Source organism: Eretmochelys imbricata, chromosome 5, assembly GCF_965152235.1.
Source record: "Eretmochelys imbricata isolate rEreImb1 chromosome 5, rEreImb1.hap1, whole genome shotgun sequence".
In the NCBI taxonomy this organism is placed as follows: Eukaryota; Metazoa; Chordata; order Testudines; family Cheloniidae; genus Eretmochelys; species Eretmochelys imbricata.
Genome location: NC_135576.1, coordinates 90757122 through 90784837, shown reverse-complemented (window position 1 = coordinate 90784837; position 27716 = coordinate 90757122). Strand labels below are relative to the sequence as shown.

The following is a 27716-nucleotide window of genomic DNA, read 5'->3' as shown; positions in this document are numbered from 1 at the left end:
AAGGCTGTGCTTTTCAAGTACCTGTGAAAGACAAAGTTTTGTTGACAACATCACAGTGCAGACAAGCCCTTAGTCGGGGGGGGGGGGGGGGTGAGCGAGTGAGTGAGTGACTCCTCAAACCACACAATCCCAGTGTAATCCCTTTGTACTGAGTAGAGAGAACAGAGTTTTAGCCTACTCTACTCTTAGAATTCCAGCCTTGGGTCCTGAACACAGACAGCGGCATGAGTTTCTTCCTCAAACTTCCAACTGCCTCACAAAGCCAATTCCCCCAGCAGTCCCATCTCCTATCCTCCAGTAATGCTTAACTTTAGAAACTTAACGTTTACTGCTTACACCCTCCATTTATTTTCACATTAAGCTTTAAAGGCAGTATTTCTCATTTCAGAAAAACTTTTTTGGTAGCTTAACATTCAGATAGCTTTAATTACAGAAAATTATACCAAAAACTTCTTTCACAATAGAACTTCATTACCTTGTTTACTAGTTTGTACCAGCTTGTCATTTGCTTTCAGAACAATTTTCTTTTAAAATGTTTTAGAGACAAGACTATAAACAAAGTTCATAATTTTATACATTAAATATGAATTTCTCATTTGTATATTCTTGCAACAATTGGTCTTTCAAAGAAATGTATCAACTCACCTCTGTACACCATAAGGTCTTTCTAAGATAGGCTCCTTAAATGGAGGTGGAATGTGACCAAAGTAATCTGGGTAAGCCACTTCTGAATATTCAGGAACAGACTTTGTGTTTTTCACAATCTCAATATAAAGATCAGGGTCATGTAGTGGCAATATATCAGGCACCTCAAGCATCACTTGCTCCCCTGATGAATGCGAGCTGGAATCATCCTCTTCCTCAGGATCAACACCCGTGAAGCACAGCTTTCCCAGCTGGACAGATCGTCCCTCAAACAGAACACTTCCACAAGATGAAACATGCTGGCAAGGTTTATTACAAGTGAGTGAGGTAAGGCTAGTTTTGCTTTCTTTCTTCGTTACACACCCTGTTTTGTAATACTGTTCATTTTTTGAAGTATTCTGCAGAGTGATCCTGTCCAAGCCTTTCACTATTTCATAGCTTAGGCACTGGCATGACGAAAGCAGTTTCTTTTGATCACTTTGCTGCTGTAAACTCTTGTCTTTGTTGCTGTCTTTCTTTGGCAAATCCAAAAAGGCTGGCCTTTTATTACACTCCCCTGCTTGCAAGTGATTGCTCTCTTTCATAGTAATTCCCTTGACTGAGTGATTTGCTTCTACAGACTGCTCCTCTCCTGCCGTAGGAACAACAATAGGTCCACCTAGATTTGCATCAGATGCAAAAGGCTTTGGTTCCTTGGAGACTAAGTCATAGTCCTTTACAAAAAAAAAAAAGAACATGATTAGGAAACAGTTTTTCACATTTTAAAAGTTCGTTTGTATTCGCTTATAAAAGGACGCTTTTCCTTTCCATGATTTTTAGTGGCAATAAAACAAGTATATTTTGGAATAAGGTATTCAGGATAAACAAAATCCTAAAAAGTTTGCCTGTTAAGCTACAGAAACTTTGTAAAAGTTAACCTATTCCAAATGAAAAATGCCATGCCACCACCAAAATGAGGCAGTTCTTCAATGACATCACAAAACTTCCAAGTAATTTTTTTTAAATTGTACCATGAAATTAAAAAGGTGTGCAGCATTTAATCACATTGCAGATATATAATATTGCTGACATAAGAACTAGAAAGGTTCATCAACGTCTTTGTCCTCTCATTAAAAACAAACATTGCCACTTGATCAGTTTTTACTCGTTTGCTTTCCAGTTTTTCCAATATTCAGATATTAAACAAGAAATAAAATGTATTTCCCTCAAGTTTTGACCATTTCCTAGTCCCTTCTCTCATGCAGATTTAGCAGTGTCCTGCTGTATGAAGTCTAAAGGAGAATAGTTAGCTCTTATATGATCATTTTCATCTTTAGATCACCAAATGCTTTACAAAGGTGGGTAATCATCATTATCCCTATTTTAAAGCTGGGGACAATGAGGCAAAGAGATCAAGTAATTTGCCCAAGGTCACAGAGCAAGCCAACAGCAGAGCCAGGAAGAACACAGGTCTCCTGTCTGCCATACCAGTCAGTCAGTCAAAGTCCTAGGGAAACTATACACCTTCCTCAAAACCCCAAGAAACACTTTTGCCATAAGAAGTCAGACAAAAAGTAGCTATGAGAAGTCATCTTATGGCAGAAAGATATTTACTATTTCAAACATAAGTCTCTCATGTCATCAGATATGTACTCACAAACAGAGGGAAAGTGCTGAGCTATTCATAGCTTCCAAGGCCTGAAGGGAGCACTGTGATCATCAAGTCTAACCTCCTATATAACACAGGCCATAGAATTTCCCCAAAACAAGTCCTGTTTGAACTGGAGCATATTCTTGTAGAAAAAAATCCAATCTTGATTTAGAAAAAGTTGTCAATGACAGAGAATCCACCACAACTCTTGGTTAATTGTTCCAAAAAAAAATGTACACCCCGTTTCCAGTCTGAAATTGTTTAGCTTCAACTTCCAACCATGGGATCTTGTTATACCTTTGTCTGCTAGACTGAAGACCCCATTATCAAGTATTTGTCCCCCATGTAGGTATTGATAGAAGTTAAGGGATGACTTGATCAGCCTCTTTGAGCTTCTTGAATCTATCACTAGATAGAGCTATCACATTTTCCAATTCCATCATCATTCTCATAGCACTTCTCTGAACCCTCTCCAATTTATTAACATCCTTCTTGAATTGTGAGCACCTGAACTGAACATAGTATTCTACCAGTGCTTGCACCAGTGCCATATTGAAAGGTAATATAATCGCTCTACTCCTACTGTTCATGCACCTAAGGATCACACTAGCCCTTTGGGCCACGGCACTGCACTGGGAGCTCATGTTCAGCTGATGATCCACTATGACTTCCCTAGTCTTTTTCAGAGTGAGCGATGCTCAGCTTACAGTTTCCAATCCTGTAAGGAAGGCCTATAGTCTTTGTTTCTTACATTTGGCCATATTAAAATGCATATTGTTTGCTTCCATGCAGCTTACCAAACAATCCAGATTGCTTTGTACCTGTGACCTGTCCTCTTCAATATTTACCACACCCCCAATTTGTGTGTCATCTGCAAACTTTCAGTGTTGGTTTTATATTTTCAACAGAACAACTTTACACCAGTTTAGACATATCAAAGTTATTTTTTTAAACACAGTACTTTTTTCTGATTAGTTACAGCAAGATAGACACTGATTTATAATCTTAAAATAAAACTCTTATATTGCTAGTGTCACTAGGTAAGCTGAAAAATGATTGGGCACTAGTGACTAGCTCAGTAACATAATTAAGACGTAGGATAAGGTTAAAAATTACTCAAAATGGTATTTTGGAGTTCACAAATCATTGCTTCAATTACTCCATATCAACTTTGATTAGTTTACAAATAAAAATTTGTTGCTGATTATACAAATAGCTGATTGTGTGTAATTATGTGATGCACTAATGAGATGCTTGAAGTACTGTTCTATTCTGAAAAAAGTGTTCATACAAAAAAAAGGGACAGCCTCTTACATAACAGATCTGCTGTTATTTCAGAGCCCTCTTTACACTTGTGCCAAAAACAATTTTTACTCTTTTCTCTTATTAGCATAGCAAGGAGAGAGTGACTTGTATCCTATTATTTCATGTGTATCAAAAAGATTTACTAATATTTTAAATTAGTTACATCTGTGTAAAACCACTGGAGATGATGGGTTTACAGAGGCAATGTGAAATTTGACACGAAAGACAACTTCAAAACTACAGAGTTAAATATGGCATCCAGTTTGGCCTACAGAGTTTATTTATTATTAATTATTATTATTGTTATTATTATATGTGGTGTTGAACAAGAGAGGAGGAAAAACTCAACCTGTGCTCCGAGTCAAGTTGATTTCAAAGGGCAAGAAACAAATAAAAAATGTCATTTTCTTTCAAGCCAAGTAAGTTTGTTCTGGAAGTTATTGAGACAAACATGGAATCCCATGGTACCATTTTTACAGTTATGATTCAGAAGAGATCTACAGTTTTCAAACATGCTGAAGTCATTTTCATTTAGTGTCATGAACACCCCCTCATAGTACCTGCTAAATCAATTGATTACTTGGAGCCTAAAGTCAATAGGGGCTCTTGTGACCATTTCCCTTTTAGCACAGCAAACATCATCCTAGCACTAAAAGCCAGCATTCCTTGTTATTTAAAAGAATATATAGTAATCTATGGTAAAATACAGTGTTCGTTACCAAGCATATCCTCTTTTCACATGCTCAGAGCATTCCATATGAGGATTCCATCTACAATCATAGAATATCAGGATTGGAAGGGACTTCAGGAGGTCATCTAGTCCAACCCCCTGCTTGAAGCAGGACCAATCCCCAATTTTTGCCCCAAATGGCCCCCTCAAGGATTGAACTCACAACCCTAGATTTAGCAGACCAATGCTCAAACCACTGAGCTATCCCTCCCCCCGAGGGATGTCCTTCCCCACACACACACTTTTCTCCCCTACCTCCAAGTGTGACCAAGACACCATGGGCCTTTTTTAAAATTATAAATACAGACATGGGGTAGTTATGCTTGCTATAAAAAATATTCCCACAATAACTTTAAACAGCTGAATTTAGCTGTTTGGCATGTAAGCAAGATGTACCCCATTGAGGACTATGATCAAGTTTGAAAAGGATGGGTTAGAAGTTAAGAGTTATGAACAGTTAAAAACAGAGCATTCAAGATATGCAGTAAAACAATTAATGAAATCTAACATCCTTTACCTTAAAGTTATCTGCAAGTTCTGGGAAAAATTGTTCATACATTTTTAGTTCTTCTATGGGTCGTCCCAATTCTTGCCTTGGTTTCAGTTTGTTAATATCAGTCTCTATATCATCGTTCTGCAAGAGCAACAGAAAAAGTTAACTTCTCAGTTAAATTACAAAAAAGAGCTTCAAATCTAAAAAACAGTTATATATTAAGCACTGCTAATAGTTTACATAAAACAGATACTAGCATACCAATCTGATTTGTCTGCAGAAAACCTTGGATATATCACCACATGTATGTCATAAATTTTCCTGCCTGTATGCAAATATAGTATGTGTAATATATTTCTCAGGTGAAATCATTCAAGATGAGTACAAAGTTATGTGGGCTGCAGATTGGGATAGAGATTGTGATGGGGGAACTAATGAGTTGAGTACAGATAGGATATAAAATCATTTAACTGCTTACTCCATTGCTTTGGCTTACGGCCTACTCTAAAAAAAAAAACAGAACACCAAAGTTAAGTAATGTTTTGATGTACAAATTTCCCAGCTTTAATAAGTATGTTTTAATTCTGGTAGGTTTCAGAGTAACAGCCGTGTTAGTCTGTATTCAAAAAGAAAAGGAGTACTTGTGGCACCTTAGAGACTAACCAATTTATTTGAGCATGAGCTTTCGTGAGCTACAGCTCACTTCATCGGATGCATACCGTGGAAACTGCAGCAGACTTTATATATACACAGAGAATATGAAACAATACCTCCTCCCACCCCACTGTCCTGCTGGTAATAGCTTATCTAAAGGGATCATCAGGTTGGGCCATTTCCAGCACAAATCCAGGTTTTCTCACCCTCCACCCCCCCACACAAATTCACTCTCCTGCTGGTGATAGCCCATCCAAAGTGACAACTCTTTACAGAATGTGTAATTTGGGGGGGGGGGGAGGTGGAGGGTGAGAAAACCTGGATTTGTGCTGGAAATGGCCCAACCTGATGATCCCTTTAGATAAGCTATTACCAGCAGGACAGTGGGGTGGGAGGAGGTATTGTTTCATATTCTCTGTGTATATATAAAGTCTGCTGCAGTTTCCACGGTATGCATCCGATGAAGTGAGCTGTAGCTCACGAAAGCTCATGCTCAAATAAATTGGTTAGTCTCTAAGGTGCCACAAGTACTCCTTTTCTTTTTAATTCTGGTAGTTATTCACACAGATACCATCAGTATTGATGCATATTGTACCCTGTGTAATGACTCAGGCAGAGCTGATATACCTCAACAAGCACTTCCCTCTCCACCATCCCACTTCTTGTAGTGGTCCTGAAGAACTGCATTTCTCCTCCATGTCCGGCTGTGTTGCCCCATTACAACTTAATATAGTCCAGACTTCTCTCATGCTTCACTCCTACTGTTCCCTCTTTCCATTCCGTAACACCCCTGCACCTTACCACAACTTCATTTTCCTACAACATTTGGCTTTTAAACACTGATAACCTGTTTATCAGTATCCATTTTAAGGACGTTAGGCAGAGGGGCTGCAAAAGAAAGGGCTCTGGATGGGATGACAGAGCATCAGGATTGCATAAGAGGTACGGGGGAAATCCTAAAGGAGGGTCACGTGGAGGTGGGAAAAGTGGGGCTTGATATTGGAAGGCGAGAAACTTCATTCCGACAAAAAGCATGCATGTTTAATTTGAAAAAGTTCAGATGTGGCCCATGGCTACAGTTACTATCTGAAAGTAAATGCATGCATATGTACAGTTCATGGGGATTCTGGTTGTTTAGGGAGGAATGCAAAAAGTGCAGACGACAGAGCAATACTTCAGAGGGAACATTTAAAATGTTTCTGCTACGAACTACATGTAAATTCAACTGCCCTCTGAAGAGTCAGTGTGCCAACATCTGGAGATATTAAATCACTGATGTGTGAAACAGAGATATTTTAGACCTACCCTAGGTAGGAATCTTGATTCAACTTTAACTACAGAAGACTTTTTTTTCCGAAGGGGACATAAGGGAATAAGACACCCAACTTCCATTCATTTTCAATGGACTTTGGCAACTATCTCAATGTGCATCTCCATTACACCCCTTTGGAAATACCAATTGGACTCACTACTGATATCTCCTTAATACGTGAACACATAGTTATGGGGATGGCGAAAGTGAACTTCTAAAGTAACGAAAAAAATATATTGATGGTATAAATCTGCTCCCTTTGATTGGGTCTAGTACTAACCTTAAAGAGTTGGTCCTTATCTTCATTTTCATTTTCAATCTCACTTTCTGTTTCGATGTCATCATTGTCATCACTTTCATCTACTACGTCATCCACTGTGATATAAAATGCTCTATAAGTAAGGCAGATGTAGGTTTTCTACAACATGTACATTCCAGAAGAAAATGTAATGTGTAAAACTTTTTCACTCACCAACTGAAATCTGTCAATACCACACAAATTAAACTTCTGTGAAACATGTGAACGCTAAACATTACCGGATTTATCGGAGACAGAAGGCTCAGCTGGCAATACTGCAGAACCATGTATTACATTTCTGTCCAGTAAGAACATTTAAACGATTCTTCCACTTTTTAAAAAAATATATTCACATAGGAAACGTTCAACATATGCACTGAAGACACTTTGGACCAACTCCTCAGGACCAGGCCTTCTCTGCTCAGCATGCGACTACCTCTTCCAAACAGGGCTGGGGAATTTAAGTTGCCTTTCTGGACACTTTGCACTGCTAGATTTTGGACTGGATCTGGCTCCAGTAGTATGAAGGAAAGGATTTAACATTTTTAATTTATTTCAAAGGAAAATAAACTAAGGTAAGCACATTGAACTGTTCGCATGATACAATTTAGGAACACTGGGCTAAATTCACTGCTGGTACGAGTGGACATACTACAGTGGCTTCAGTGCATATGTACTTAGTTACACTATTGGTGAATTTGGCCTATTATGGATCATAGAAAATACTCTAAAAATTCAAATGGATTTTGTGCAGAAATTTTGCAGATTTTTAGTAAAAGATCATTTAGGCACTCATTCTGTTGATTGGTTCCTTAATTAATGCAATATTAGTGCCTCTTTAGACATTTGGAAGAAAGTAAATTCAGCCCATAGCCACACACATGCAGACGAAATTGTTGTCAGCTAACCTGCACATAGTACAGAAGATAGAATTTCACACTCTGCTCCAAAACCACAGACCTACCACTAAGCTGAAGGAGAATCTATATTAATTCACTCTCCACAGTGAGCCCTAGAGGACTAGATAATCACAAACATATGTGCAAGTCTGATCCATCTAGCAGAGAACAATGTTAAACATATATAAAAACAAAAGCCAACATATTACCAACTGACTATACCTTCAGGAGGCAAACTGTACATCTGGGCCACAGGACCACTAATAGGGATAACTGGTAGTTGGAAATGAAAAGTACTTTTAATAGTTGGTAGTGGAAGACGGTTTTTAGGAAAACATTTTCTCATTATTAAACTTGATGTGTTAACTAGAGGATCAAGAGTTCTCACAGCAAGGCAATCCTGTTACAGAAAAGAAAGAATGAAAACAATGGAATGCAAACTACACAACTGTTTTTAGAAACATACAACGCTGCATGTAGAACATATAAAAAGACTAGAATATTTTAGATTATATTGCCACTGGAAAACTCCAGAACAACATGAATTTAATATAAAAATAGTTATACTAAGGTACAACTAAGTTTTTATGACTACTTGAATAAATGGAATATAAAAGAATCTCTGCCTACTCCCTTTGACTGAAACCTGTAGATCCTCCTGCTACACCTTTATCATTTGGAAGAGAATTCTCTTTGGAGCTCAGAGTCTCTCCATTGGTAGCCTAAATTACTGCCAAGAAGTATAAAACACTTCCATCACATGGCTAAAGCTGGAGAGAGGCAAAGCCAAAGAATGAGACCAATCACAGAAGTTAAACTTAATTCTTGTAGCAGGGCAGAATACTACCACCACATGGAACAGGACCGTGACAATGATGCATTACCTTAGTATATGATTTCTGCTTTAACATCTTAGGATGCAAAGCAGAAGACACCGGGAGACCTTCAGCATTCAACTAGAAATGGAAATAACCCCTTTAGAGAGAGTCCCCACAAGGAAAGCAATAAAAAAAATCACATATGAATTCACATAGCTGGTGGTGTACCAGCCTTGACAGCTCTAATTCAGCACAGAAAATTTGGTTATGCACGGACGTAAAAAAGAGCCAAATATACTTTTACCATGGAATAGCAGTTTACAATATACGCTGTAACAATTCAATGGTGAAAAGCAATTTAACTGTTTTGTTTAACTTTTGTTCTTAGAAGTGGTCTTGTAGAAAATAAATGCTAACGACTGTGAGTCATGAGATCATTTAAAACAGCATACCCATAATAGCATACAGAAAAAAATCTTCATGTGCAATCATAGCAAAAAAAGCAATTAAACTCACTTGGGAAGTGTTGTAAAGAATTTTCATCCCATTGGCATCAATAAATGCTTTCCTTCCCAACTTGATATTTGTAACACTTTTAATACACTGTAAGATTCCTTTACGGATCAGCATGTGTCTGTGTCGACTATCATGACGGTGCCAGTCTACATAAATTGTTAAAAGCACATGGACATATCCTCTGTCTACCGCTCTCCTGGCATTCGTTTCTTAAGAAAAGAAAAGAAATTAAAAGATTGCTAAAGCATATAATAACCTAACTCTTGTTTTCACTAATCATCAGTCGTAAATATTAGTTTTAGTTCAAGTTTAAAGCTAGCAACTTCACTTGTGTTCCATTTTATAGAATCATTATGGTGACAAGCACTCCAGTCATCTGTAGTGCAGTTTCCCTTTCTTCCACTGAATTCCATAAGGCATGTTCCACAAAGTAAGTTTCTACATTCTCTAGACATACCCGTGCATGCTTTGCTACTGCTTTCTATATCAAGACACAAAGCCTGTAACTAAGTCATTCTAAAACACATACTTAAGTTGGCTGAAGAAACTGTATTCAGTGAATACTCATATTGACTCACTGCTCTATTGTGATTGAGCAGAATATGTAAAGAAGGATCAAATTTCCTAGATGTTCTAAGCCTTGCAATTTATTTAAACTGATGTAATGGTGACAGGCAGCACTACGATAGGTATTTGGCATCAGTGTTTCCTTTTTAACTTAACGTTTCCATGAGTTTATACATTTCTATTAATATTTGCTCCATGATAACATTTGGTGGAAAAAATTATAACTTTAGGCTATTGAAAATTTTTATTAAAACCCCACTTCAAAAATAAATTGGTTTGAACAGTAAGCTAAACGTGCAGACAAAACAAGAAGTTTTCTGGTTTATATAGCTCACAAGTTATTTGTTTTACAAAAAAGACATTAGCAAGCAGTAAATGTAGATGTGCTACTTTTAAATTATAATTAATTTTGAAAAACAATTACACTATTTCATAAGTACTTTTTGCTATGAATACAATATATTCATGTAACTGACACTCCAGGTCAACCCCATATAGATATTCTATTTATGGTTTACATTTAACAATAGAACAGGCTTAGAAAATACTACTTGTCTGAAGACTGATTGCAGTGATAAATATCAACTGTTTGTTTCATTCCTCAAACCTGACTCTTCATTTAACTTCCCTAGTTTCTTCTTAAGATTCTGCTTCACTAGTTAACAGGCACAAAGTCAGTAAAACCAGTAAATCAAATCACATAAAATGTGTGTATACATGCCTACTATATACGTTTACCTCACCTATAAAATGTAAGGCAGAGGCTACAGACTTCAGATGTTTTTCTGTTGCTCACACACTCAAATTTATGAGTTCAAGCCTCAAAATTTTCAAACATAACAAAATAATTGAACTTCAGTGAAAACTAGTTTCCTGATTAGATAGAAATTTTGAAGTTCAAGTTTTTCAACTGAATATGTAAGAAATTGGTGGCCAGGATACAGTAATACAGAAATCGCAGAACATAAGTGATTAAAATTATTTCAACCAAAAGGAAAATTCTTCAGCAAGATACCAGGACTTGAATTTCCCTAGCTACATCTCCATTTCAGAGCTGTCACCAAATACCACTTACTTCATGACCCAAGACCTATTTAATTAGACTATGGGAAGACCGTATATACTTCAGTGCCATCTTCTAGAAACCCGATTGACACAGATGGCAGTTAGGGCTGGGGAAAGAGTCCTGGACTCCCACTATTGAGGTTGAGGGGAAAACAGAGTGTTATAACACACAGTTCTGCAATCATAACTAGAGAGATCTTTACAGACAATCACTAGTTTAAGATTTAGCAGGGCACTTCTATTTTCTTTTACATTTAAAATCTTCATTTTATAAATCAAATTCTTCACAAATTATGCATTTCTGGTGTGAAATTACATGCCTCAGGAATGCAGAGAAACAAAATGCAAAGGCCAGAACATTCAGGACGCGAGAAACTTATCTCAAAAATGAACACAAGCAGAATCTCAGTTTACATAATAAAAAAAATAGAATCATAGAAATTTAGGACTCGATAGGTCACGAGTCAGTCCTGTCTCGGGGAAGGGGAGTAAAGCATTATCTAGACCATTCATAACAAGTGTTTGTCTAACCTATTCTTAAAAACCTCCAAAGACAGATTTCACAAACTCCTAGGTAATTGGATCTACTGCTTAACTACCCTTACTATTAGGAAGCTTTTCCTAATATTTAACCTAAATCTCTCTTGCTGGTCAGTCCTCTATGAATAAGGAGAAAAATCTATCACCCTCCTCTTCATAACAACCTTTTAAAAACTTGAAAAAGGTATGTCCCCCCTCAGTCTTCTCTTCTCCAGACTTAAACTCAATTTTTTCCAATCTTTCCTCATAGGACATGTTTTCTCAATCTTTATTCATTTTTGTTGCTCTCGTCTGAGCTTTCTCCAGTTTGTCCACATCTTTCCCGAAATATGGTGCCCATTACTAAATACAGTTGCCCCGTTATGACCTTATCAGTGCTGAGTATAGCGGAAGAATTACTTCTAGTGTCTTGCTTACAGCATTCCTCCTAATACAACCCAGAATGATGTTCACTTTTTTGCAGCAGTATTACATTGCTGACTCATATTTAGTTTGTGATCCACCATAACGTTCAGTTCCTTTTTCTGCAATACTCCTCCTCAGACAGTCATTTCTCATTTTGTATTTGTGCAATTGATTATTCCTTCTTAAGTGCAGTACTTTGCATCTGTCCTGACTGAATTTCATCCTATTTATTTCAGATCATTTCTCTGGTTTGTCCAGATCATTCTGAATTCTACTCCTGTCCTCCAAGGCGCTTGTAACCCCCACCTTCCCCAACCCACAAAGTTTAAATGTGCTCTATGCCACTATCCAAAATTATTTATGAAGATATTAAATTGAACAAGACAGATCCCTGCAGGCCCCCTCTTGATATGCCCTTCCAGCTTGACTGTGAAGCATTGATAACTGGCTGGAAAACCTTTCCTAGAGAGAAGTACATCTAGCCCATATTTCCCTAGTTTCCTTATAAGAAGGTAATGTGTTACAATATTAAAAGGCTTACTAAAGTTGAGATATATCACATCTGCTCCCCCCCCCCCCCCATCCACAAGAAGGATATTAGGTTGGTTTGACATGATTTGTTCTGGACAAATCCATGTTGACTGTTATCTATGACCTTAATCTTCTAGATGCTTACAATGGATTTGCTCCATTATCTTTCTGGGTACCAAAGGTAAGTTGACTGGTCTATAATTTTCTGGGTTCCCCTTATTCTCCCTTTTTTATAGATCGGTACTATATTTGCTCTTTTCCAATATTCTGGGACTTCTCCTATCCTCCAACTGTTCTCAAAGATAATCACTAATGGCTCAGACAGCTCTTCAGCCAGCTCCTTGAGTATTCTAGGATGTATTTTGTCAGGCCCTGCCAGCTTAAAGACATCTAACTTGTCAAAGTAATTCTTAACTTGCTCCTTCCCTATTTTAGCCTTCTAATGTATTTGTTAAAATGTTTTCTTGTTACCTTTTATGTCCCTAGCTAGTTAAATCTTTTTGTGCCTTAGCTTGTCTAATTTTGTCCTTACATGCTTGTGTTTCTTTATATTCATCTTTCGTAATTTAACCTAGTTTCCCACTTTTTATTTAAGCCATACTTCCTGTCCATCAAGTCTCTTACCATACTTCCTATCTTTCCTACACACATCATCATTTAAGGTCCCCTGTTCTGAAAATACACATCTCAGCTTTGACTTTGCATTTACACAGGAGCAAACCAATGTTATTCTGAGCTAACATTTCCTTCCATTGGCATTCTCTTAGGGATGAAGCCTAAAAACTACTTACTACTACAGTCCTGAGAGCCAGAGGCAGGTGGCTGATCAAATGTGAGGCGAGCTAGCTGAGCGCAAAATGGAGCAGAGACCTTATCCAAATGAGCTTCCAGTCAAACCCCTGAAGGTGTTCTACATACGCCTTGATCACCTCTCAATGTCTACCCAATCTACTGAAGTTCTACGACGACCATCGCTTGCACAAGGTTCTTGTGAGGGAAGAGGATCATGACCCTTAACCAGCAGTGCAAGTAGGGCAGTATGGTCAGGTACACTGTACAAGGAAGATAATTACAGGTGATATGGCATACTGATATGGAAAGAGGAGCAGCAGAAGGTGGGACCGCTGAGCAGCCCCATGCCCGCAGCTCCTCCGATACAGCTGTACTGTGCCTTCCATGCAAGGTCTCCTTCATCTGTAGAGCAGCCCCACCAGAGGACAGGGCTGGGGGTAGTACAGCTGTGCTGGAGGAGCTGCGGGCGTGGGGCCACCCAGCGGCCCTACATTCTGCTCCTTTCCACACTGCAGTTTCTGGGAGAGTCCTGTGGTCAGCCTTGTCCTCCGGCAGGGCTGCTGCTGTACAGACAGAGGAGACCCTGTGTGGAAGGGCTGGGGGTGATACCGGTACAGCCGTGTCGGAGGAGATGCGGGTATGGGGCCGCCCAGTGGTCCCACATTCTATTCCTTTTTGCCACTGTGGTTCCGAAGGCGCAGCAGGACAGAGCCTCCCCTCTCCAGGTAAGGGGGGGTGGATCATGGGGAAGAGGATGGGGAGAGCGTGGGGGCCCCGGGCTGGGGAGGAGTCAAGTGAGAACATCAGATACCCTCGCCCCCGTGGGTCCCCCTGGTACCGGTAAGAAATGGATTCCACTTGCACCACTGCCCTTAACATACTTGAAGAGTCAGTGGGGGCAGAATTTGTCGTTATCACTCTCCTCTCATGCTTAGTTGCCACTGGAGAAGGATGGGTCCTGTCACTTCCCCATAGCTGCACGTTAGAGCTATCACCTAAAGGACACATACTCCAGACCCCAAGACCTATTTAGTGACAGCCTGACTATGACGGAGACTACATTTGGTGCCATCCCCCAGCATCCTCACTGACACACACGGCAGTCAGGGCTGGGAGGAGATGGTCACAACTCTACTGTTGAGGGGCATGGTTGAGTATTTGGAAAAAAGCTTCTTCCACTTCTCAGGATCCAAGTCAGTCTCTACCTAAGTCAGGTAGTCTCTGTGCTGCGTAACTGGATAAGGAGTTACTATGTATTATACATGTGGCAATAATGAACAGAACATACTAAAGATGAATCTCAACTTAAATTCTACATTTCCTGGCTTCTCTTTTTTTCAGCCAGACTCTTAATATTATTTTAATCTAGTTTTTTTATTTTAGTAAAAATAGTTTCTAGTAGTCAAACACTTACTTGATTTTAGCAATGCAGCAAGTGTGTCTAAAGCAACCCTGTCAACATAAAGAGAGAAACAACAAACTAGTAAATTTAATCTACAATGTGGTAAAGCCATACAAAACTTTTTTTTTTTTTTTACAGGTGACTGATGTATGAGGGAGGTGTGCAAAAGTAAAAGGCAACTACCACCATAGCCACAAATTTTAAGATTTTGCTACATTGCTCTGGACAGGCCTTAATAGAATCTTGGGTTTGTTGTGGGTGGAAAGGGGTGTTCTTCCCTTATCATTTAACTGTCAAATACTAGGAAAGATTTTATTTTAAAAAATATTTTCATCAAAAAGGAAGTTTTAAAAGCACCTTAAATTTTTGAATATAGTATGTTAAAAACTTTTACTCACTTCATAAGGCCAGTATTCTTTTTACTAAAAGGGCCAATGATCTTGAACATCAGTTCCACAACTCCATTTTTCCCCAAGGATACTGCATTTACAGCTGAAAGGAGTACAAATTAAAATAAATTTTGTGAAATAACGTACTATGAAGATTAGAATAATCCTGAAAATTTTGATTTGCTGAAATCAAAATCAAGCAGAGGGCATTTACAAGTTGAATTTAGATAACATACACTATTATCTAGATAAATAATATGCACTGGTTCAGTGTCTGAATGGGCTCAGTAGGAAGTCTGGTATCAAGCACTGCACAGCCTATTATTTCAGAAAAGCAGACACTTGCTAATATGCCATTCACTTCAAAGAGGCAGCAGAATCATTGCAGGAAGGTGCAGGACTGTGGATCTCACAGAAGGGAATACACATTAGTGTTGGCAGAAACCCCTGCTGTTGCACATGCACACTGAAGTGTCTGCTGGTTTCTATTTCAGGTCAATAAGAACTAATGGAAATCATTATTTACAATGTACACTTTGTTTCTCCCTCCTTTATTAAAATGTACAGCAAGGAAGTTTTTCTCCCTTAGAGTGTATATTTTGTTAAGAGGATAGTTTCTAAAATTAACATAAGAAAATGTATCAAGCTCCGATACTAGAGGGTGTCCTTCAGCATCAGGATCAAAAGGTATGCCATTTGCTGTCTGAAGTCAGTGCCAGCAGTATTATTTCTATTGCAGTACCATCTAGAGACTCCAATCACAATTGGGATCTCACTGTGCTAGGCATTGTACAAATATGTCTATGTCTTCCTATGAGAGCTTGTAATGGGAGACCATAATCTAAGATGTAAGGGGGTATAATAAAAAAAAAAAAAAAAAAAAAAAGTGGGGGAAGGGCCTGGCTCTGGATGTACACAGGATGGCTACTTAGGAAATCTGAAATGTGGTGGTCATTGAAAAAAAAGAAAAATGCACAAATCTTGGCTTGCTTAAAAAAAGTTGTCCCTAATTGGGTATCAAGAGGCGTTTGAGTGGAGAGAGCCAGCTTTAGTGGCAACACATACATATTAATTCAAGATTGTGTATTGACTTATAGGTACTGTATAATAATTATGCTTAGCAGTAGTATTAAAGTAGCATCTAGAGGCCCCAACCAAGGATAGGGGCCCATTGTGCCAGACATTGTACTAAACACATAGTAAGAAAAGATACCTGCCCCAAAGAGCTTCCAATCTAAAAAATAAGACAGACCAGTGGTTGAGAGATTAAATGACTTGCCCAAGGTCATGCAGCAGGGCAGAGTCAACAAGAATCTGGGTCAGAGCCCCAGTCCAGTTCCCTACCCACCCGATCATTCTGCCTCTCAACTAAGGTGAACAGTTATCCTCTACTAACTTATCTTATTTAAAGTACTCTACAGCAAAAAAGGAAGATCACTATAAAGCTCTGTCATATGAGAAGAGTCATGGCTTCATGGAACCATATTGGCTCCAAAAGATGCCCTGCAAAACAAGACCTCAGTTGCCATTGAGGAAGATGATGTCTGTCTGTATCTATACAAGTTTTTTCATGAAGTTGATGGATTTCCATTCCATACGGCTAAATTCAATGCCTTGCATGATCACACTAGCCATGCCATCACGGGCTCGTTCACCTGTACATCTGTCAATGTGATATATGCCAGCATGTGTCAGCAATGCCCCTCTGCCATGGACATTGTCCAAACTGGACAGTCTCCATGCAAAAGAATAAATGGACACAAGTCTGACATCAGGAACCATAACATTCAAAAACCGTAGGAGAACACTTCAACCTCTGTGGCCACTCAGTAAAAGATTTAAGGGTGGCAATTTTGCAACAGAAAAGCTTCAGAAACAGACTCCAATGAGAAACTGCTGAGCTTGAATTACTATGCAAACTAGATACCATTAACTTGGGTTTGAATAGAGACTGGGAGTGGCTGGGTCATTACACATATCGACTCTATTTCCTTAAGTATCCTCACACCTTCTTGTCAACTGTCTAAATGGGCCATCTTGATTATCTCTACAAAAGTTTTTTTTCTCCTGATGATGGTAGCTCTTCTTAACTAATTTGCCTCTCACAGTTTGTATGGTAACTTCCAACTTGTGTGTGTGTGTGTGAGATGTATCTGTCTTACTATATGTTCCATTCTATGCATCCGATGAAGTGAGCTGTAGCTCACGAAAGCTTATGCTCTAATAAATTTGTTAGTCTCTAAGGTGCCACAAGTACTCCTTTTCTTTTCGCGAATACAGACTAACACGGCTGTTACTCTGAAATATATCTGTATAGTATATCTGAACTCCCGTGACACCTATCACAAGGTCTTTTAACAAAATGTGTTCTTATGCATTACTCTTAACATGTTCAGGAGATTTTCCAAAAGATTAGGCACTTTGTATATTTTTACAATTCTTGCTATTAGCAACACGTGAGTTACAAAAATTACCATTAGCAATAAACAAATTAATTGCAAGTGTCCATCTACAATCACGTTTGTCATTTCACACCTTTGACTCAATACCATTGGTGTTTTGGCATTTTACGGTTACCCTGTGGCTTCCCTTTCCAAAAGGAAGTTTTCTTTTTCCTCCTTGTCCTGTAGGATTAAACCCTGATTTCTCTTGGTTAACAGAATTCACTGGCTGATCGGGTATGACCTCTGTGCTAACAGCTATTCGCAAGTCGTCCCCCCCTCCCTCCCCTCTCGGTCAGCCAGGTAACGTGCATCAACACAGACACTAGCTTGTTTACTAGTTTTTAAATCATTAACTGTTACCAATTTCAAGGCTGGACTTTGTCTTAAAGAGATACCATCCATTTTCACTAGCAAGTTAGACTCAAAGTTCTGTTGTCCTTCCTTTACCAATCTCTGGTTTCCTTCCATTACCAACCTCTGCTTCCACATGGAATCAGACATTAAGTCCACTGAGAGACTACAAGTCATATCTAAAGTGTTTAGAGATGAGTATACCTGCCCTCCCCTGTATTTTTAAGATATTAACTGCACCGCTGTCCTGGTCTGCTGACTCCGCTACCGAGTCTTCACTCTGCACCTGAGTCACAGACCATTCACTCACAGAATCTACATGGAGACATTTCTGTCCCAACAACATTGTTTTCCCAACAAACAGGTCAAGCACAACCACTTGGTTACAGGGTTGTTTAACTTTCTTAACAATTTTCATTCCATCCGAGACCTTCTCAAAGTGATACATACTGGATCTTCAAAAGGAAAGTCAGTGGATCAATTCACAACAGAAAATTTCTGGCTGTTAGGAACTCAAACTTCCTTAATCAAATCACTTCCACACCCTTCAGTTGCAGCAAACTGGTTGCAAAGACTAGCCTGAAATTTTTCTCTTTCAGGAATCTTTTTAAGCACCAGTTCATCTTTACCTTGCTCCACAGAAGCATTCCTCTGCTGAGCCACTACCAACTCCTGAATTTTACTTACATCCAGAATCACCTTTGGCTCGTCAGGCAGATTCCTACACAATCCCCTTTCAGGCAAACTGCTTTGATTGGGCACTTACTTTGTTCTATTACTTAAAATCACTTAAATCCTACTTTTTATACTTAATAAAATCACTTTTGCTTATTAATTTACCGAGAGTAAGTAATTAATACTTGGGGGAGCAAACAGCTATGCATATCTCTCTATCAGCGTTATAGAGAGTGGACAATTTATGAGTTTACCCTATATAAGCTTTATACAGAGTAAAATGGATTCATTTGGGGTTTAGGCTCCCAGAAAGACAGAATACTGGGTCCTGGGAAACGCTGTGTTAACTGAGAAGCCCCTGGGCTAAGTGAATCTTAGTTTCTATGAACTGCAGGGGTGTGTGGCCCAATCTCTTGGTCTGTGCTGTAGCCGACTGGTGCGTCTAGCTCAGCAAGACGCGAATGGAAGGAAGCCTTCTCTGGCAGGGGGGTTTGTTCTCAGTGGTATCCCAGCATATCTAGTAACAGTCTTGAGGGACCCAACCCTTCACAGTACCAACTAAGGGACTGGCACTGATGCAGTGGCCTATGCAACAGTCGGCAAAGCCAACAGTACCACAAATGGTGGACATACTGAAGTAGACACTGATAGCATCTGGTGCTGTTGCTTGCTCAGTGCAGAGGGTGCTGCATGCTTGGGTACCAACAGCTGGACTGAACTGTACCAGTCCCCAGGGTCTATGCTTGCCTGCCGCGCTGGCAGAAGGTATTGAGGCCCAATCAGAGCTGTGTCTCTCCTTTGTGCTCCAGGACTTTGCAGCCCCACCAGTGCCAGAAGAGGAGTCCTTCACCTCAACAGTAGCGAGCTGAGAGGTCAACGCTTCAGCGACGCTAGATCTCGCCGAGAACCTGGGATTTCTTCAGAGTTGGCTCCTTAAGGTGAGCCTTCCCTGAAGCTATATCAGAGTCTTCCCCTTCACAGAGGAAGCCTGTGCTGGATCTGTCTGAGGGGGGAAGAGAGGTGGCCTCCAAACGGGACTCAGTAACTGGCTGAAGAGTGTTTTTGATCATTAGCAGTCTGAATTTAATGCCCCTGTTTGTCCTTGCCCTGGATGCAAGAGCCAGGCAGAAGTGGGACTCTCCCAAGCAATGGACACACAGAAGGGTGGTCACTCAAAGCTATAGCCTCTCATTAGGAGAGGCAACATTTGAAACCTGACAAGACAGGCATGCCCTGCCAGGAAAATACTAAGTCTCTCCCGGAGAAAGAGGAGTCAAACAATCCTTTCACTACTTATCTAACTATAAAAACTATCTTAACCACTAATGAAATATTAGAAAAGCCAAGGCAAGCTTAAGGCTACCACACTAAGGCTCCATCTCAGGCTGAGGCGGGTCTAACAGAAACTAATGGCTGTTCACCTGCACCCCCCTATATAGTCTCAGTATCCGGCATGAGGTGGCACAGGCATGTGCAGGGGCCGAACGGACACTGCTAGCTGCATATCTCCGATCAAGGGCTCGAGAGACATACTTAAGGGACACCACTTAAAAGTAGTAAAAAGTCTTCAGAAAAGAACAGTCACTATAATCATGTAAGATTAAACAAAAAATTAAATTCTCCATTTTAAACATTGTCAAGTACTTTACCCACCATTGTATAGAAAAGAGAAAAGAATGTTTTGCAATACTTACAGTTGGCTGAGTATACTCTTAGTACTTGAAGACATGGCAGTATTAACCTGTGGTTCTGCAAATTCTGTTTCACCAAATTCAGAGATATGTTTAGAGTGCCGCTGATTCTAGCTTTTACTCCAAATTTTTTATCTGTAACAAACAGAACAAAACCAAAAACAAAGAAAATCACTGAACTTGATTTTGAAGCTAAATTATTCTACTTTTGTAACTAAATAAGTTTAATTCAAAAGCGACAAAAGATATGCTATTTCTACATCTCTACCTCTCTCCTCTGCATAATGAACTCCATTTCACCTTTCCCTTCGTTTCCTTCTTCCATTCTTGGATGAAGGCATGCCTTCATCCACTAATGCTGAGTACACTGGTGCCTGTCTTGAAAGGTTCAACACCTCCAAAATCAGGCTCCTAAAACCAGGCCCTAAATATCAAGTTGGGCACTCCAAATTTGAGGTACCCTAAATTACTCAACACTTCCAAAAATTTATTCTTGAATTCCCTGTCTTTGTTTATCCAACTGTAAATGGACAAGATGTGACAGGTGTGTAGTCATTTGAAGAGTCTTCCAGTAGTACATTAAGCAACCACTACAGTGATAAGCACACCATAAAAACTGTTTTAATGTAGAATAGAGCAGATAGAGTTACCTAGTATCTGTGATGAAACAATCTTTTAAAAGTTCAATGAGATCATCACTTGAAGAATATTACACATGGACAAAGTATTAACCGTTATAATTAGGATTACCTTTTGGACCAATTTTTGCAAGAAGAAAATGAAGCTGCACCATTAACTCCTCATTTGGTGGGGAATCTTTGCTGGCACTCAAAAGTAACTGCAACAAGATCTGCGTCCCTCCTTTAGAAACTAAGACACTTGCTTTCCGACCACCACCTTGAAATTAAAAATAGAAATATCAGAAGTATTAAAAAAAAATTAAGATACCTAGCTATTTAGTCTTTTATTCATATCCATTTGCAATACACCAAGCAGCGTTGGCAATGTTCAACTTTTATAGACATGCATAAACTAGACTTTTGATCATTCTTTTAATCTCAGAAAATAAAAATTATGTAAATCAGCTATTTTAATTTTTCAAACATTTTTGAAAAAATATAACAATTTGCACAAAGTACACAAAAATTGCCACTTGATTAAAAAACTTACCAACTGACACCAATTCAATGAGGATATTTAATATATTTAGAGTAGTCTGAAGATCTCTTGTATTCTGAAATTAAATAATATTCTTTTAGTTTTGGTAACAAATACGGCATACTGGACACAGATGTATCCTTGCTTAATTTGTAACAGTAATAGGTTTTGTTTCAAGACTTATAAATGGGAGTACCTTATTACATTTATTTTCCACAGCCACACGTGCCTTTCCTTCCAAGCTTCACAGTTTATTTATACCCAAATAAACCAGCTGTAGTTATATATTTGCCCAAATTCTCCAACTTTTGAGATCCATAGACATTTCCAAAACAAGCAGTTGTATTTTGCCTTGAATTTTACTTGTAAAAGGTATTTTCTTTGGTAAATACTTCAGGTTATTTTTTCATATTTTAAGAAACTTGTATATTTCTGGTTAAAATTCTGTCATCAGAATTGATTAACGATTGACACTTCTCAGAGTTCCTACTGCAACTCAAACCACTTGACTTACGTATTTTTAGACCTTGATTTAGCAAGGCACCTAAACATAGCCTAACTTTAAAGTACAAGTGTAGCTCCTTTGAATGTTCTTAAGAAACTTGCTGAATCAAGGCCTTAGATATCATGTAATGATCAAGACCATGGACAAGTACCTTGTAGCAGGAAAGGCCAAGAAAATTAAATATTGAAAAATCGGAAGTCTGATATTTACGAAGTATACAACTTAGACATACACACGTACATGAATAAGATGCTTTACCTCTAATGTTGAGAGGATAACTTCTATTGCTGGGGAACCTTTGGCAGTCATTTCCTTCCTGGTTTTTTCTGAAAGTCCAAGAGATTATTTTTTCCCCTCAAAGGATATTATAAAATTAGTTGAGCAATTTCTGAACATAAGAAATGGATACCACATTCAGAAAAATCTAACCTATGGGAAAAAAAACCTACACACACACAAAAGTCACTTAGGGTACAAAAGCATATGAAAATTAGGGTGAACCAACTGATTTAGATACAGTAGGAATGAATTCATACCTTTGCCTAATTTTTAAAGAAAATTTAAACTACTTTTGAATTTATTTTTGATTTTGGTTAACATTTTTCTTTTAGTGTACGTATATCTCCACACACCACAGTTTTGGGCAAAATAAAGGTATTGCAAAGAAAGGTATCTTGTGCAATATTTCTGACTCATGTAAGAGTAACAGGAATTTCTGGAAATTTCATGAGAAAGTCAGCTTTTGAGATTTCCAGAACAATTTCCTGCTGTTTTTATACAGCAGCCTTATTCCAGGCAAGGAAAGAGGAAGGAAGATGGATTTTTAGGTGCAGGAGTCGGGGGTTATCATATTATCAGATACTATCTTGTTTACTGTGCTACAACACAGTAATGCCAACATTTGAAAAAGAAAAGGGGGTGAAATAAGTAGCTGTAGTTCTGTACATGAACAATATCAATTTATGGAGCTAGACACTGAAAGTCCACAGCCTATGATTCCCTCTCCACCTTATTAAAAGGGTAAAGTATTTTATTTATTTTACCTCACCCATCACACATTTTCTGCAATTATTGCTGTCCTAAGACTTGCAAATAGTACTTCAATATGGGCATTTTCAGGATCTGATTCCCTTATCGCCTGATTCAGGTTACCTGATTCATGTAACTGCCAAAACAAATCAATATATAATCCCAATAAAGTTTCTTTCTGGTTTGCTTGTGGATGGGCACCAGACTGCATAAAACAGCTCATGAGAGTTTATTATACTATTTTTGCACATCTACTTTCTCGTGAGCATAGAGCCATGGAAGGCAAATCGAGCTTTTCTTTGGTTATGTACCAGTTCATTTTGGTTTGACTTTTTCACGTTAGGTGAGGCAAATCAAGTAATCAAGAAACCAAACCTTGAAACCTCACTTTCAACTGCAACATCAGAGCAAGATGAAGAAAAACAGGCAACATTCTTAAGCTTGTATTTACTGACACTATAGAGAAATAATCAGAATCACTATCCATGTCATTTTAAGTGCAATCATTCACACCCAAAACAGTTTCTGCCTGCTTCTAAAATTGGCTGCTTTTTTCATACTTCCCCACCAATACCCTGAGTGTGCTAGAATAAATGCAGATGTATGAGAAGAGATGCTTCATGCCCTATGATCAGTTGAACAAAAGACATTTTAGCCTCAAAAGTGCTGAAAACCAATTAATGAAAACAAATGCTCTGCCAAGAAAGTAGCTGATATAATAAAACTAATAAAAGATCAGGATCATACTACACTGGCTGGCCACATCTAAACCAGAAATTACATGTCATTATGCTTTCTGTAACAGAATAGATTTCTATGAATAAACACTTATTTAATAGACAAATCCACAAGTGAGCTATGTAATCCTTACATTCAATAAAAGTTTCAGACAATCCCATTTTATTATGAAGGGCAACACAAAATATAAGTAGTTTCATTCCAACCTTCAGTCTAAACAATTGATTCCATTCTTCTTTGACCAGAAAAAAATATATAAAAATCTCAAAGAGGCAGAGGTTCACAGATTTGCAAACCTAAAAACCTGTGTTATGCTTTAGACCACCTCAGCACACACCAGGTTTACGAACATTAAAAAGTTAACTGAAAAGGAACACTGAAGCCCATTAACCTGAATGTGTGCCAGCCAGTATACCCTCACTGACTAAAGGTGCAGTCACACCTGAACAGCTAAAAATTAACCTTGCCCTTTTAAGCTAAATGGAGTCACAGCACTGGCTCCATCTCTTGTTAAATAACAGATGATAAAACTCCAGTGGGGGATGGTGCTGGCACATAGGGTCTCAGGTAAATGGTGTGATTTTTCAGAATCTCTTCTGGGAATAGTCATGTAGGTGAAATAGCTGGTACTTATGACTATACTATTTTATGCATGTATATTCATCTTGGTATCTAAAGTTATGAATATTAGCTATGTTTACTACATGTTTACTCCTGTGTTAATGCCCTCAAGGTATTTAGCTAGCACATGAAGGGACAAGTCAAGTTGAATGACCCATTAAGGAACACTTAGCTCACATTCTTGAAAACTCCTGTCTATTCTTAATGGACTTTTTGTGAATGTTCTAACTATAATGTGGGTGGGGGTGATGGACATCTAACTTTCCCATGTGACTCCAAAACATCTTTCACAGTAAGAACAGATTCCCTTTACTTGGCACTTGGCAGAAGCTAAAAGCCCCTGGCCTGGAAACATATCCATTTTGCCTCTTTCCTGCTCCAGCCTCTCGACTGTGAACATAAACTAATGGGAGCATTCTAACCAAGGGACTGACGACTAAGGTAATCTGGAGCCTTCATATTCCCTTGATCCTTTGCAGATGTACTTATGAGTTGGATATGGTACAGACACTGTTCTAGCCTCATTGATTGCTGATTTCTCCCTTGCAATGGACAAAGATCAGATGTCTGCTGACTTTCTCACATCAGTTAGCAGCCTTTGATACCTGTTGTGTAAGCAACGTAGCCCTTGCTTGAGCGGTTTTATTCTTTCCTCTCCAAATGTCAAAGCCTGTTCCCATTGACCTCAATAGCAAAACTCCTTTTGATCTCAATGGGAACAGAATTTGGCCCCAAGAGATCAGAAACAATTGATTAAAATCACATTCTATCTGTCCAGCCACAGTTATCACACATGTTCTGCCAGGATGATTTTGATTGCCCCTCCTGTATATCATGCTGAGGAAAACAATAAAACAATTTGGGCTGTAGTTCTATCAAGATGCACATGGCACACACAGTTCTATGCCTTTTTTCCATCAAACCCAGAAGGCGCAGCATCTTTGCTTTCCTAGTGCCTGGCGGAGAGCAATACTCAGGCCACGACTACACTACCTGCCAGATCGGCGGGTGGGGATCGATTTATCGCGTCTAGCGTAGACACAATACATCGATCCCTGATCGCTCTGCCGTCAACTCCGGAATTCCACCAGGGGGATCGATCCCGTGCCGCGAGGACGAAGTAAGTGATTCTAAGTCGATCTAAGATACACCAACTTCAGCTACGCTATTCTCTATTTAACAGATGAAGTTGTAAAATTTTAGACAGGTAAGGGGGGACGGGGAGAGCCCCGGGATGGGAGGGAGGAGCCACAAGGAGGGTCACGTGGGGAGGTCATGTGCCCTCCCTGTGTCCCTCCCATGAGTGCAGTACTGGATTTTGTCCCTGGCCTGTTTCCTACCATCCGTCATGTGCAGATCTTTCCTCAGAGTCACACACGGTGGGTCACCTCCTCCAGAAGATCTGGTTCCCTGTTGTTTTAGGCTACTACTCCTGGTGGCTCCTCGGCCTCTATGGCAGCCATTGGGCCGTATTTCAAACGGTCCTACTGGTTTCCCTCCCTAGGACAGGAGCTCCCCCCAGCCCTCCTCTCAGAGCTGAGATAATGACAGGAGGCAGGTACCTCCTTCAGACAGGAATCCCCCCAGCTCTTCTCCCTGGAGATCAGGCTGTGATTTAGACCAGCTATAGGACCCTAGCCAGCTTTACTTTCAGCTAGACCTTTTCCCCACTTAGCCCTCCAAGGTGGAAGGCTCAGCAGGCCAGCCTTCTCCTGCTGATGTCTGGCCTGCCAGGAGGGAGGTGGCAGCATATGTGCTGATCCCCTTCCCAAAACTCATTCCAATGCTCCAGGAGTCACAGGAGCTTTGTCTTGCCCTGGCTGCCAAGCTCCTGGTCCCAAGACTTTAAGGAATCAGTAATGGGGTTTCCTCTGAAATACTACTTACTCCTGAGACCATTTCCTCGAGCCCAGTTTCTCCTAGGTCCTTGTATATCAGACCTGCCAAAATCTTAAATGACCACACCACATGATGGCAGTGGGCTGACTCCTAGAAACCACTGATTTTAAAGGGTCAGGTCACCCCCATCACAAGCTGAACCGCTTTTATTCAGTTATTTCCAAAACCAAACATTCACTCACTTCAGAGAGAAGCCAACCTATAAAAAACAGCCCCAATTTAAAATTTTAAAAGCCATGAGCCACTGAAAAAAGAGTTAGTATGGAAATAGCTATATAACTCTAAACTGTATCTATACTGTGATTATATGACTGACTAAACTGCTGCAGAATCATCCTCTTGCAAAAATGTTGCACAGATTCTCCAGAATATAAACTTTCATTAAAAAGTAGTACCTAGTATTTATGGGAGTGAAAATTACATACAATGAACATATGTATTCACTGCAGAATTAACTGTGGCCCTTACTCAGGAGCTGCTCCTAATCTCCCTCATATCATGCACAAAACCCTCTGTCTCCTCTCAAGTCTGGTGTGCATTAACCAGGACTAGCTGTGGATGTAAAAAAGAGTGTCCAGTGTCACTTTCACTGAGATTGGGAACCACCCCCATCTCCCTTACAATGAGGACACAGGTTATATCACTCAGCTGCCAATAGTCCTCCAATGCCTTCCCACAATTCCCCTGCATATCCTGAAGGACAAACATGCTTTCTCAAGTCACTGGGAAAGAATCATAACAGCTTAGCTTAGGGCAGTACAGACAACCATGGGATGTGCTCCCATAAGTCTTAAAGACACACACCGGTGAGTCCAGCACCACTGAGGACACGGTAACTCGTGTACGGCTGCTCACACCCGAGCCAGGTTAATCTAGGTGCTCAGACCCAGATGTCAATCATTAAGGCTAACTCTGCAATGAAAACATACCCCTAAAAGATTAATGATGCAGTGTTGTCTGGGTGAATAAGCAGACAGATTGAAACAATACCTCCAAGAGCAGCATGAATTCCTCCCATAAATCTAAACATTGTGTTAGCTAGAGCTGATCAAAACTCACTTTGTTCCATGGTAAGTTTTGACATTTTAAACAAGTTTGCTCCCGTTTGGAATGAAAACTAGAAATTTCTGACAGAAGGGAAACACCAAAATATTTTTGTTTTAGGGGAAAAAAATTGAGCTATTTCAATTGGATTTTTTCCCCACAATGAAACAGAGCAGTCAAGGGAGTAGAAACCTAAGGATCCTAGTCATAGAAAAGGACTCCATTGTACTAGGCTCTGTACAATTAAGACACTGTGGAAGGACTACAAAAAAAAAAGAGCAAAAGCAGCTGCAATGTGCATCTGGCTGATGCACAGCTGGTACAGCCATCCATTGTAAAAGTCACCTTCACCAACCAGTCAAAATAGAACTTGCAGTTGCAGCACAAGAGATAGCTATTTTCCATTCCAAGAATGGCATAAGACTCTCCCCTGATGAAACCAATATTTCAACTTTGAGTTTCAGGCTTAGTTACCTGCAGGGGCACAGACCAAAGAGTATCACAAGTGTATCTTCAGAAAACAAGTGATAGCCACCTGAAATTTCAATTTCTATTACATTGTTTTGTGGA

General features: G+C 39.4%; 1 protein-coding gene across 8 annotated transcripts in view; it reads right to left on the bottom strand.

The window, feature by feature from the left end:
- AGTPBP1 (ATP/GTP binding carboxypeptidase 1) overlaps positions 1-27716 on the bottom strand; it is a 146124-nt gene that overhangs the window by 74653 nt on the left and 43755 nt on the right. For 7 of the 8 annotated variants that reach the window (XR_013346189.1, XM_077817516.1, XM_077817515.1 and 4 more), the window contains 12 exons: positions 22074-22141; positions 21323-21386; positions 20903-21049; positions 20156-20287; positions 15001-15094; positions 14615-14652; positions 9301-9509; positions 8851-8922; positions 8189-8366; positions 7050-7144; positions 4828-4944; positions 646-1358 (listed from right to left, as the gene is read on the bottom strand). Coding sequence is in view for 7 of the 8 variants with exons in the window: in XM_077817516.1 (XP_077673642.1) it covers positions 646-1358; positions 4828-4944; positions 7050-7144; positions 8189-8366; positions 8851-8922; positions 9301-9509; positions 14615-14652; positions 15001-15094; positions 20156-20287; positions 20903-21049; positions 21323-21386; positions 22074-22141 (1927 nt within the window). In the remaining variant the exon portion in view is untranslated. The remainder of the gene's footprint in view (positions 1-645; positions 1359-4827; positions 4945-7049; positions 7145-8188; positions 8367-8850; positions 8923-9300; positions 9510-14614; positions 14653-15000; positions 15095-20155; positions 20288-20902; positions 21050-21322; positions 21387-22073; positions 22142-27716) is intronic. The other variant, XM_077817513.1, reaches the window with a different exon arrangement.